Source organism: Eretmochelys imbricata, chromosome 5 (genome assembly GCF_965152235.1).
Source record: "Eretmochelys imbricata isolate rEreImb1 chromosome 5, rEreImb1.hap1, whole genome shotgun sequence".
In the NCBI taxonomy this organism is placed as follows: domain Eukaryota; kingdom Metazoa; phylum Chordata; order Testudines; family Cheloniidae; genus Eretmochelys; species Eretmochelys imbricata.
Genome location: NC_135576.1, coordinates 129,993,222 through 130,006,691, shown reverse-complemented (window position 1 = coordinate 130,006,691; position 13,470 = coordinate 129,993,222). Strand labels below are relative to the sequence as shown.

General features: G+C 45.7%; 1 protein-coding gene across 1 annotated transcript; it reads right to left on the bottom strand.

Moving 5' to 3' along the window:
- Window positions 1–9,548: 9,548 nt before the first annotated feature.
- LOC144265330 (transcription factor JunD-like) lies at window positions 9,549–13,026 on the bottom strand. Its single transcript, XM_077817900.1, has one exon. The coding sequence runs from the start codon at window positions 12,623–12,625 to the stop codon at window positions 11,465–11,467; it is 1,161 nt and encodes a 386-aa protein (XP_077674026.1). The 5' UTR covers window positions 12,626–13,026; the 3' UTR covers window positions 9,549–11,464.
- Window positions 13,027–13,470: the final 444 nt, after the last annotated feature.

Here is a 13,470-nt window from a genome sequence, read left to right as displayed (position 1 = left end):
TGCTCAAATTTCAAAATCCCTCCTACCAGGGAGGTTCAGGAACGGTTGCCTCTTCTCAACCTGTTAATTTAATGAGGCAAGTAGGGAGAGACAAAAACACAATTAAAAATCTACCACCATTGTTGCAGCAGCAAAGTGGAATCTGGGATGAGTTGCTTAGGTTTACTAGCTACTCTTCTTTACGTTAGGTCTTGAATGCCTGGTCATTCTAGTTACCTGTCTGAAACCCCTGGAGGAATATAATGTGGGATTCTAGTTTCTAAATGACTGATTTTTGTACAGTTCTGCTTTTGAGCAATGTTAAGGTGGTTGGGCTGCTGGTGGCTATATGGGGGTGTATGCGGGGGGGGGGGGGGGGAATGACAGTTGTTACCTCTCCCTTCTGAGAGAGTCCTTTGATCCCCTCTGTTTGCAGTTAAAAAGTGATACTGCTCTTGGGAATGGAGAATTCAGAATAGAATTCCAGTGGTGGTTAACAGAGCTCCAAGTTGAAAAGTTTGAGGCTAAGAATAGATTTTTTCCCAACTATAAAGAAATGTAATAAACTTAATGAGAACTAAGAATGACGACCACTATAGATGAGAACTTTCAGGACTCTATCCAGCCTCCCATCACTTCTGTAGCAGCTGGGCCATTCTACTAGGCTTAGGCAGCCACACACACAACCCAAAGTACCTGCCCTCCCCACCAAGAAACTGGCATTATACATCAGTGATGTTGGTATGTGCCTGCCCAAACCTGTTCTCTTCTGTAGAGACACACGCCCTCCACCCAACTCAGCAGCAGTAGTAATTACTCTTGGGATGACAGCAGGACACCATATTCTAACACAGGAAGCTTTATCAGCCCAAGAAGAAATTTTAGAGAGAGCACGACGACAAACCTTGGACGGACACCTCAAAAAACAGAGCTTGTCTAGGAGAAGCAGCTGGTTTCTTCCTCCCCCTGCTCCACATCACAGACCAAAAAACCTACAGAGGTGGGAGAGTTCCCACTCCAACAAACTTTGTCACGCCCCGATGAACCTGTATGGGGAGTTACTGCAAGCTCACAGTTGCCGTCATTCAGAAAGCTGGAGCAGTGGAAATGCTCAGACCCAACATAGAGAGTAGCAATGCAACTATAATTAAGCAAGATGCTCAATCACATAAGCTCTTCATCCCCACACGGCCCTACAACTGCCTGGTAGGGAATTATTTCTCCCCTCCCTTTTTGGCCTCAAAGCTGGTGGGCCTGTTTCTCAGTTGAGTCAACTGTGCATTCAGAATACAGGGTGTGGTGGGAGGCACAGAATTTCGGCTAAATAGTGCCCTTAAATTTCATCTCTCATGTCACACCATGCAAACTAGCTCACTTTTAAACAGCACATGAAAGCCAATAACTTCACTAACCCAATACTGCACCTTTAAAAAAAAAATTATTTTTCCCCCCACCAATGGAGTTAAAAAAATGTGACAGTGGTAAAGCTATTCCAGCGTAAATACAGTACTTAGTACATTGAAACTGGTTGTTCGTATGCCAGAACTACCCTAAACGTGTCTTCATAATACACAGTATTTGCAACTAAGTAGCACTGTTCGCCAGAGCTGATTTTTCAATGGGCGGTATTAATAAGCCAAATACCTCTAATGTTTTAGATATAAGGGAACACCCAAGGGACCAGCAAAAACTTGTTTCCTTCTAGAGCCAAATCCTTAACTAGAGCGGGGGGTTCTCAACCTTTTTCTTTCTGAGGCCCCACAACATGCTATAAAAACTCCCACCTGTGCTACAGTCACTGGTTTTCTGCCTCTAAAAGCCAGGGCCGGCGTTAGGGGGTAGCGAGCAGGGCAACTGCTCAGGGCCCCATGCCACAGGGCCCCCCCACGAAGCTACATTGCTCAAGCTTCAGCTTCAGCCCTGAGTGGCAGAGCTCAGGGACCCAGGCTTCAGCCCCATGCAGTGGGGCTGTGGCTTTCTGCCCTGGGCCCCAGCAAGTGTAATGCTGGCTCTGCTTGGAGACCCCCCCTGAAACCTGCTTGAGGCCCCCTAGGGGACCCGGACCTCTGGTTAAGAACCACTGAACTTGAGATTTGCCTTAAAAAAAAAAAAAATCAGGAAAGTAGCTGCCTTTTGGAGTTTGTTCTTACTGCAGATTTCACTTAACTACAGATCAGAACTCTGCGTTGTCTGGTTCATTTTCAGAACTCAGGAACCTTACTCAATCATATGTGGGTGATGGTGACCATGGCTATAGAGAGAAAGATTGTGAAGTTACCAGTCACAAGGCTGGGAGGCACAGACTTTCTAGAGAACAAGTCTGGGAAACATTTAAATGAGCAACACAAGCTAGTTTTGACTAAATATTTTTATAAAGTTTGTATTCAGTATAGAAAACTTTTACTAAATTTGATTGTCAAATTTATCCATGGATAGACTACAAAACTGGTCAAAAAGATTTCAAGGCTACTGTTTTACAGACTTCCGTCCCCAAAGCAATTAAAAAAATTGTTGCATTATTTTCCCAGCCTGCTAGGATACATGGCACCATATTGCTTACCACAAGCATGTAAGTTTCTGTTGCCATCTCAGAAACTGGTGCAGGTCAAGTTTTGGGAGCCCAGAAGTACTCCTGTAGAAGTAGTAATAATGATTCAGGAACTAGCACAAAATGATCTGGGTCAGTAACAATCTAATGCCCCAGGAGTGTTTGAGGGCACTGTACAGCTGCAATCTTGCAGAGTGTATGTAAGGCAGAGGTACTGTCTGCTTGGGGTCATAAGACTTCATGACATTGGCTTGAGAATGGTGGGTAGGTAATGACTATGGTAGTGTTAAACAACCCTACCATAGTCATTACCTACCCACCATTTTAGAGAGTCTTCCTCTTGTGATGGATATTAAATAGGAAAAGTGGCACAGTAAGAATCCAGAACCTCATTTCTGAGTCTCCTCTGTTTCAGTTCTTTTTGCACAGAGTGCCCTATGTGATCGGCATGATTCTGAGCTATTACTCGAGTGAATTAAGTAAGCTATCCCAAGTAAGTGCCAGTAAGTATTTACTACATACCCACCATCATATGTTCTATGTATTCTCTGTTACAGAAAAATGGAGGGTTTTTTTAAACCAGGACTTTCATATCCTTTTACCTGTAAAGCCAGGCTCCTTAGACTAACTCTACAGAGCTCAGTAACAGCCATGAAATCGACTTTGTACCTAAAAGTCACAATCTTAAGGTTCAATCTCTCTGGCTTTCACAGGTCAGACAGGAGTACTGTGTTCCCCAGTAGGAAACCTCCTCTTTCCACAATGCTAATTCAGAGCAGTTATTATTTATGGTGACCGTCCATTCAGTTTGCAGTACATACAGCCATGACCTGTAATGCTTAAAATGTATCAGTGATAAATGGTATTATAAACTAACCATATTCTCTGCATCATCAGTTCTGAACTGCCTCTTGGTAGAAATGCTGTTTGGCAGAACTTCTAAAAGGGGCCTTGCAGTCGCAAGATTTAGTATAATTATGCAGGGCTTCCACCCTACTATTTGATTGCTGGAATATGAAAAGTACAGTGCTATTGCATACTTCACCGTCACATTCATTACAGTTGAGGAAACTGCAGTTCCTTTAATTTTGTATACCTGGATGGGTAGATTAGATAAAGGGAAGTATTTATTTCTTGCTTTGAATTCATAGATATTTGCATGCTTTAATCAGATTTGTTGGCTACTCTAGCATTGATAAATCATATCTGAGCTGAAAGGAAAATACTTAAATGCACATATCTGGCACAAGAAACGGCCTGTCTTTAGAATTAGTTACGGCTGGAACCTCAAGGAGACAAAATTTCTGCATTCACAGTATTTATGCCATTGTCAAAAACTTAGTGTAGTGGTTCTCAACCTTTCCAGATTACTGTACCCCTTTCAAGAGTCTGATTTGTCGTGTCCCCCTCAAGTTTCACCTCACTTAAAAACTACTTGCTTACAAAATCAGACATAAAACTACAGAAGTGTCACAGCACACTGTTACTGAAAAATTGCTGACTCTCATTTTTACCATATAATAAAATTGATTGGAATATAAATATTGTATTTACATCATAGTGTGATACTTGAGCCTGTTTTTCACTTGCAAGCCTTGTCTGAAGCCTAAGCCTCGCTGCCCGGGGGTTAAGCATGTATCTTAGCTTTGCAGGGCCCCCTGGGGCATGGGCATTGACCTTGCTTATCACCCCCTAATGCAAGCCCTGCACTTGTGACCATTCTAAATCTGTCTCACAACCCCCAGGTTGAGAGACTGATCTAGATGAGTTATGTACACCCTGGAAGACCTCTGTGTACACCAGTTGAGAATCACTGACTTAAGCATAGGTCCATTTTCAAAGGACATAGCTAGTACCAAAACACAGATGCCAGCTTGGGTTGCTTCCAGGGTTCCAATGCACCAATTCTCATTAACAATATTCCACTGTAAAGCCACTGGGGATGTGGATTTTAATTCCTGGACGTGTACACCCTGTTTGTATGAGTTGTTTCTACATATAAGTGGAGTTCCATCTTAGGCCTGTTTTCTGCATGCAATGAACTTCAGAAGAAGTTTAGAAAGAGCGTCTAGCCAGTAGGCATAATGTCAAACAGGGACAAGTGGCTAAACAAGGCCAATGCAAAGTTGTTTTGGAAGACAGTTCAAACTGTAAAATTTCAGTTAAAGCTATTTGGATGTTTGTCCCATTAGTATACACTACACATGATCTTTCGCACTCTTTTTTCCTCCTGTTTTCTGAAACCTGTATTAGCAGCACTTGCCATCGAAGATCCCACAGTGCAAAAGTAAATTATGTTCCTGCTCTGAGCCAGCATCTCTCTCTTCTTTATGTCTGATAAGTCTAACAGCATGAACAGGTTGCAAGTCACTTCACAACAGGGATGCATGGCATGATAGAAAACAATTGAGTGGCACAAGATTGCTTAGCAGTTTAAACACACTTTGTCCTCCACAATAGGATATGGTTTCCATATTAACTGCAAAATTTCTCACCCAGAGCATTGAGACTCTCCATAAACTCTGATTTCGTTGACAACCTTCTTCAAAGAGGCAACTGGAACCAAGTTTGCTGAAATACTCTAGTTTTGAGAAGATTTCAAAGTAAAAATCTGGATTTGTGCTGGAAATGGCCCAACTTGATTATCATACACATTGTAAGGAGAGTGATCACTTTAGATAAGCTATTACCAGCAGGAGAGTGGGGTGGGGGGAGAGAAAACCTTTTGTAGTGGTAAACACCCATTTTTTCATGGTTTGTGTGTATAAAAACATCTTCTGTACTTTCCACAGTATGCATCCGATGAAGTGAGCTGTAGCTCACGAAAGCTTATGCTCAAATAAATTGGTTAGTCTCTAATGTGCCATAAGTCCTCCTTTTCTTTTTGAGAAGATGTAATTCAACTCGAGAAGTTTCTTCAGTGAATCACAGGAGTAGATGTCATGTAATTAAGTACCACAGAGTTAGGACTTACTGCACCCAAGGTTGCATTGCAGCAAGAGACAGGGGCTTTGCAGTCAGCATTTGCAGGATTCTCTTCACACACACACTGCCCAATCAAGACTTCACTTTCCCTTGCTCATCTTCCTACATGTTTTTAAAAGGGAGGCTGCCTGCCAGATTCTGTATATCTGAATAGCCTATCAAGCCACTGTGCTCAACGTTGATGACATACATACTCTCCTCCTTGGTGATCAGATTAACAGGCAGATGATTTTGTTCTTGGTCACATTACTATTTAACCAAATAAAAATACTTAGAAAATGGCAATGTTGCTGCACAAATCGAGTATTTGTCAAATGTGTACTTAGCTTCAATGAAAAAGGGATAAGCGGAAGGAAATCAGAAAACCCTGTGAAAGAAACAGTGAAATTGCTAGAGACAGTAGTTGGAGGTTAAACAAAGATGATGAGAAAAGTATCACCAAAAATAATTATATAATTATTTTTGGTGATCATTATTTTTTTATATATATATATATATATATATATATATATATATATATATATATATATATAAATTGATGGTGAAAAAAGTAAGTCTGGAGGCCCTGACAAAATGCACTGAAGAAACAGCAGAGGAAGTTTCAGGAACTCTGAAAATAACTTTAAGAATATGAAGGAAAAACCCTAAGAAACTGTTGCCTTATTAGGCAGGCATCTATACAAGGAATACATTCAGACAGGAATCAGTATATAAAGTTTAGTTACATCATGGCAATCCAACTACCATCCGCAGTGTGACTAATGATTAGGACATAAAGGAGATTTAGTGTATATTTGACTATCAATGCCCAGAATAATCTTATAGGATAACTGAATAAATACCATTAGTTAAAAATCCCATACCATGGATTAGAAATTGGTTGCCAAATAAGAGAAGTAGCAGTTCATATCAAGATTGCTATGCTAACAATCACATCCTGTGGGATAATTCAGGGTTTAATATTGGGACTTATTCAAACAACATTTTACGATGAGACAGATATGTAATTGAAGGTATAAGTGATATTTAGAGACTTCTCCACCCAAACACTGAAATGCAGCCACCGCTGAGGTGAAATGACAGCTGCTGCAGCACTGCTCTTCTCTAGTCAGTGTTGGTATATGACAGAATAGCCTGCATCACTGAAAATGGAACAGGAATTTTAGGTATGCAGAATGTAATTGCTCAAGTTGTAATTCAACACCTGTGTTTTGACAGGACACCCCATACTCTTGGGAAAGTGCCATGGGATCTTTAGTGCCATATCTATGCAAAAAGGACTACAGTGCAGCATAGCGACGGCCCTGAACATATACTGGCATAACTCCATAGTGTAGATGGAGCCTAGAGCACTGAAAGGGGTTTTTCTTGATGCTCTAGGTCAGAACTCTACCTCCCTGAGTGACAGAAGCTAGGCTGACAGAAGTATTCTTCCATTAGCCTAGTTACATCTACACCAGAGGTTTGGTTGGCCAAACTATGAGCATCAGATCTATGCCACCTAAATTTTAAGTGCTACTCAGGACATTGTCTTTATGCCTCTTCTGGCAGATAGGACCTCCAACAGAACAGCTAATCCCAGCAATGCACTGTGACATTAGTTCAGTACTGAACTAAGAGAGAAGAATGCCATCTACTTATTTACCAACATCACAATTCAATTAGTCTTTTCACTCTTTTCCTTTAACTAAAGAACAGGGGAAACAGAACTAGAACAAAACACATTTATTAGAATATCAATGGTGTTTCGATTCCACATCTGAGCTTGACGCAGTTTATACCCAGAAGTGGAGGGGAAAAACCCATTACGGGACTCCTGTAAAAACCACGCTGATGGGTCAGGCCAGCTGATGAAACTGGACGATGTTACTACACATTCTGAGTGAGGAGTGAATTAAACAGCTCTTCTAGGAATGGAACCACAAATTACAAGCAGCAGAATATGTTTTCCATACTCCAAGTCAGCGTGGGCAGTAGATCAGTTGCCAATAGCTCCCACCCCCTGCCCAAGGAAAGTAGGAGTGAACAGGAATTCCTAGCCACAACTACTCCTCCCACCATCCATGGGATGTTGGGTTCAACACTAAATCAGAAGAATAAATGTCATCTAGTGACCCACCACCACCTTTCTGTAGCACCTAGACACAAAGACATGCCAAACATAAGTACCAATTAAATACCATGGACCAATGTTTTTTAGTGCCGAGTAATATTTTTATACTCTAGATCTTAAGGAAGGTGTCAACTAAACTGCAATCAAATTTGCTGATGAGAAACACAAAATAGTAACACACAAGCAGAGTGACCAAGAGAGATTGGAACTGTCTAGAAAATAATGCAAGACTGACTGGTAGTGATGATAAATTGCAGATATGAGAATCTTTTGCTTGAACAGTCAGTATCAGGAATGCGTGTGAAGAGATCAGATTAAGTCTAGGAGGATAGGTAAAATTTTCATAGTCCTGAAGTCTCATTTAAAGTCAGCCGACTTTTAATGAGAATTAGGCTTTTAAGTGCCTGTCACTTCTGAAAACAGGATGTGAGCACCCAAGTCACTTAAGTGGTTTTGAAAATTTTACCAGATATCAGGGTCTAAAATGGCCTAATGAGACTGTACTTGGTGCACTGTGCACTTTATTGGTTCTGAAAATTTAGGAACAATGAAGAAAAACTAGGAGAAATACAAAAAGCAACAAAAATGATACAAGGATCAGACGACATGAAAGACTGAGGGAGCTATATATAATCTAAAAAGAACACCTGGGGAAATAAACAGGGTATTACAACATTTTAAAAGATGGTCCGACAAACAACAATGGACTGAAGTAAAGAAAGCTTAGGCTTAATATTACAAGCTAAAAAGAATGGTAGAAGAACAGACTTAAGGAGGTAGTCATAAAACCAACACTGCAGGCATTCAAGATGAGGTCGGATAAGACTTTGGTGAGAATAACATGCCATGTAGCTCCACAAATTGCGGAGGTATCACTGGAGAAAGAAACCAAGTGATGTTTCGTAGCCCTACTAGTGCTATGCTGGAGGGGCTCCTCATTGGCCCCATATCATAATTCTGCCACCATTTTGGAAGCAAGGTTGTGGTGATTTCTCTTCGTGGAGCTCATCCCCTTCTCTAGATATTGGTGAACTAACCCTATCGGAAATGATATGCAGTGCCTTTAAAGCTATATCTTTAAATACTTCTGAGGAGCAAAGAGCACCTACAAAATGGACTAGATTGCAGCAAGTGTCAGGTGTTTTTCAACCTTTTCCTCAGGTACTGCTAGAAGGTCTTCACCCACCTCCCCTACTTTCATTTGAAACTACACAAGTTGACCACTGTGCCGTATCATCAAAATACTTAGTATATTTTCCATTAATGAAGTAGAAACACTGCCAGTGCAGAGCACTCAGTGCAAGTTTGCTTACCAAACAGAGTTCCCTCCTTCCCTCATTATGTAAAGCTTGTGTTTAAGTGTAAAAAATTAATCGATTCTCTACTTCTGCACCATCACCTTTGCAAAGACATGCTGTTTTTCATGTACTAAGCACTGGTTCATTTTTAACACATTTGCCAGACATGGCACATTACTACTGGTTGAATTCTATTAGTGTGGTGAAACTGACGGAACGCTTAGCAAAAGATCTTTACGTTGTAGTTACTTCGTAAGAATTAAGCGGCATTGCATTTGTTTGCTAGTATTTCTAATACACAATTCTTAGGACAGAAGAAGGGAGTTTTAGACTACCACTGAAATCATTCATTCTGGCTCTGGCTATGCTACAACTTTACTCAGTTTTTAAATGATTAACGTGGTTTGCATCTCCACTACTCATTGAAGTCATCTGTGCTAAGTGTGTGTCCCAGGCCTGACAAGGGGAAGCCTCACGCACAGTTTACATTTACAGCTATGCTATTTTAAGTTAACCCTCTCACAAGACTCTCTTTACAAGCAAAGAACATTGTATGCATATCAATTCCCCTTCGTGCATTTCAAAGCATAGCTGAAGTAGCTTTCAGAAGAGGACATGGATGATATAAAATGGTTATGGAATTGGTTTAATTGATCATGCTTATAAAACAAACTATATTAGTTAAGATATTTTCCAAAGACTATGGTGGGGCCCCATCCTGCAACTGGTTCTGCTCATGCTGAGCCCCACTGACTTCAGTGGTTCTAAGTATGGGCAGATCCAGGATCAGGGCCTTACAGGGTTTCTTGTTGAATGAACCTTCAGAGTTCATGCTGAAAATGAAAATTTAATTGTACGAAACCACAAGACTGAATAAACCTTGATTTGCAGAAGCGCTCAAAACATGCATATCAAAGGGTAGTAAAAAAGCAAAACTGCCCATAACATGGTTTTTGCTATTTATCCAGAGAATCCCAAAAAGCAAGTCTAAGCAGAGAAAACCATTCCTTTTCTATCCTTTATTAGTAAAATCTAGGCAAAAATAAATAAATCACACTGGACTCTTCCACCCAGAAACTCGTCTCACATTCTGACTTTTGACTCTTCCCCTCCCTAGACAACTAGAAAAATGTGTTTAGGATAAAATAGAACAAGAAAATATTATTTACATATTTCTTCTGAAAAAATAAATCTAGTTCTCCATTGTGTTTCTATGATTTATTCAAACATAATACAATGGAGTTACCATAAAGTAACTGTTAGAGCTAAAAAACAATCTGAGCCCTTTTCTGGGTAGCACTGAATTGCTACTATACCCCATAAAGAGCAAGCAGAACTGGAATGTGCACAGTGAAAGAAATGGTATAAATGACACTCTTCTGCCAAATTAATTTCTTCCAGATGCGTTTGCTATAAAAATAAGGTTTAGGTGACATCAAAAAAGTTTCAAGTTTCAATAAATAAATAAATATATATATATCTCAATGCTCCAAGTTTGCATTAGCACAAGAAATAATATGGAGCTTATGGTCTGTAAGAGTACTTTCTTACAGTTGAATCTGTAATTAAATATCGTTCATTCTAACCTAAGTTACCTAGCAGAATCTCTCTCAGCTAAGGCTAGATTTTAAAACCAGACCCATTCAAGTGCTTTACTTGCATCTCTTAACTGCCAGCTGCAAATTAAAAGCTACTCTGCAGCAAAACAATCTTTTTAAAAAAATTCTTCTCAATACCAAGAAATACCATCACCACATTTTGTTTTCTATACACACACACTTTAAAAAAAGAAATGGGTAATTTTAGCTTTTTTCAAGCTCTGAACAAACATACTGAACCATCACTACACACTATATTAAGGTGTATTAGGAATTATGCCTTTTGCAGGAAAATAAAGTTGACTCTCTGTAAACGGGTTATTTTAGTTCTGAAATCTTTACAAGTTCTTCACTTGAACTTTGAAAAAAACAACCCCCAAACACCCTTCACTTTGAAGTGTAGGAATTTCTCTTGAAGTCAGCTTTAAACGTTAAATACCCAATATAAAACCGTTTTGTACTCAGTGCAACATAAAATATACCTTACAAGACGTTTAATACCCGACTTCTGTACTTTGCTTCCTTTCCAGGCATCAATAAATAAAGAGGGACCTTCAATCTAGGTACTTAAAATTATCTATTGGTCAATAAATCTCGAAACTTTGAACCCCTATGTTTTTCCTGCAACGCTCTAGTGCTCCCCCCCCCCCAATCAAATCCCCAAACCGACTCCGGAATATTTTAAGACGACTCTGGAAAGTCGAAGATCTTTCCTTCTCCGCTGCGGCAGCGCGTTGGGGCCGGGGGCCTTTGGCTCCTCCCCGGCAGGCGAGCCCAGTCTGCGAGCCGCCGTGCAAAGCGCCGGGGGGGACGACGAGAAGCGAGACTCGCACGTGTTTTCGGGGCCGCTCCCGTCCCGGGTCCAGTCTGAGGCGCGGGGCGGGGGGTCGCCCCCTTCTCCCGGGCAGGCTGCTCAGTCTCTGTCCCACTCCGGCCCGCGGCTTCAGCAGGCGCTGGTCTCCGGCGCGGCGGGCTCCTCCGGGGGCGGCGGGGCGGGCGGGCCCGCGGCGCTGATGTGGCAGCCGCTGGAGAGGTGGCTGCGGACGCGGCCCTGCAGCTGGGTGACCTGGGCCCGCAGGAGGCTGGCGGTGGCGGCCAGCTCGGCGTTCTGCCCCTTCAGCGCCTTCACCTTCTCCTCCAGCCGCGCGATCCGCTCCAGCTTCCGCCGCCGGCACTTGGAGGCCGCGATGCGGTTCCGCAGCCGCTTCCGCTCGGCCTTCAGCCGCTCCTGGCTCTCCGCGTCCAGCGGCGACAGCGAGGGCGGCGTCGGGGCGCTGCTGCCGGCCTCGCCCGGCGGGGGCGCCTCGGGCACAGTCTGCGGCTCCTCCAGGGCCCTGGCGGCGCCGGGAGCGGGGAGCCGGCCGCTGCCCAGCCCCGGCGGGGCGGGGGAGGAGAAGGGCAGGCCCGGCGGGGCGGCGGAGTAGGTGCCGCCCGCGGGGCTGAGCGGCCCGGCCGGGTGGAAGCTGCCGAGGGTGGTGTAGACGGCGGGCGGGTCGGCGGCGGGCCGGCAGGGCCCCGGGGAGAGCGGCGCCCCGAGCAGCTGGTTCTGCTTGTGCAGGTCGGCCAGGGCCTTGACGAAGCCGTCGGCGAATCCCTCCTGCTCCTGCGTCACCTGCTGGCGGTAGAGGAAGGGCCCGGCCGCGGGGGGCGGGGGGGCGGCGGCGGGGCAGGGGCTGGCGGGGCCCAGGCCCGGGCTGCCTTGGATCAGCAGCTGCTCCAGGTCCGCGGCGGGCGGCAGCTTCAGCAGCGGCAGCTCCGCAGGGGACCCGGCCGCCAACAGAGCCGCCTCCGGGCCGCCCCTGCCGCCGGCTCCTCCCCCCGCTGCCGAGCCCGGGGGCGCCGCGGCGGGGATGAGCCTAAGCGCCGCGCCGCTCCGGGTGCCGCCGGGCGGCCGCAGGGTGTACGACCCCGGCAGCGCCGAGGGGGAGGCGGCCGCCGCCATCTCCCGCTTCTTACCGGCCCCGAGCAGCAGCTTGTGCCCCGCCGTCTCCGCCCCTGCCCCGAGCCCGTTGCCGAAGCCGGGCACGAAGTCGGGCAGCAGCTCCAGCCCCTCCTCGGGGTAGAACGGGGCCTCCATCTTCACCGCCGCCCGGCCGCCGCTCATGCTGCCCGCCCGGCCGGCCAGGGGGCCCGCCCCGCCTCCGGCCGGAGCGGGAGCAAGGGGACCCCCCGCGGGGGCTGCGGGGACTGGTCGCTCGCCTGGGATGTCGGGGGGCCCCCGCCCGCCTCAGCCCGGCACCCAGGGGAAGGAGATCCAGAGCCGCATGCACGGCAGGGAGGTGGGCTGCCTGCGCCCGGGCCGCCCAGGCTCTGCTCCGCGCGGTGTCCGCGATGGGGGAGGCGGGGGCCGGGCTCACCTCTGGCAGGCGGGTCGGCTCCCCCGGGGGCAGCTGCAGCCTCAGCCGCCGCCCAGGGCTCCGCGCCTTCGGCTTGTGGCATTTACTGAAACTCCTACAGGGGAACTGATGTCAAACCCCCTCCCAGCAGCAGCGCCGCCTTCGCGCCCGCTCTCTCCGCCCCTCCAGCGGCCGCGGCTCTCTCCCTCCCGCCTGGGCATGGGAGCGCACACAGCTCCGCGCTGGCAGCTGCCCACACACCCGCCCACGCTCCCTTGCTGCGGGCTGAACAGCTCTGCCAGCTGGGAAAAGGGGCTTTGGCAGAGCGCCCCCCCGGGTGAGAGCTGTGGGCGGGTGTGTGTGTATGGGGAGGGGGGTTCATTTATAAACGATCGCTCTTCATCGCCTTCATGGCACAGAGGAGCAGGGGCTTGTTCTGCTCCTCGCGTTATTCCGCTGACTGTAACTCACAGCTTCCCAAACTAGTCTTTAGCCTGACCTGTTTGCATCCCTCTCGAATGCTAGGGAGAGGCACTGACCCAATAACGCAGTGGAGGGGATTGTAAACCCTGCAGCGTTTATGTGGGAGGACCACAGTGGATGAAAACATCAC

Bases quoted from the DNA above. Each gene is read 5' to 3' on its own strand.
- LOC144265330 (XM_077817900.1), bottom strand. From the start codon at position 12,625: ATGAGCGGCGGCCGGGCGGCGGTGAAGATGGAGGCCCCGTTCTACCCC.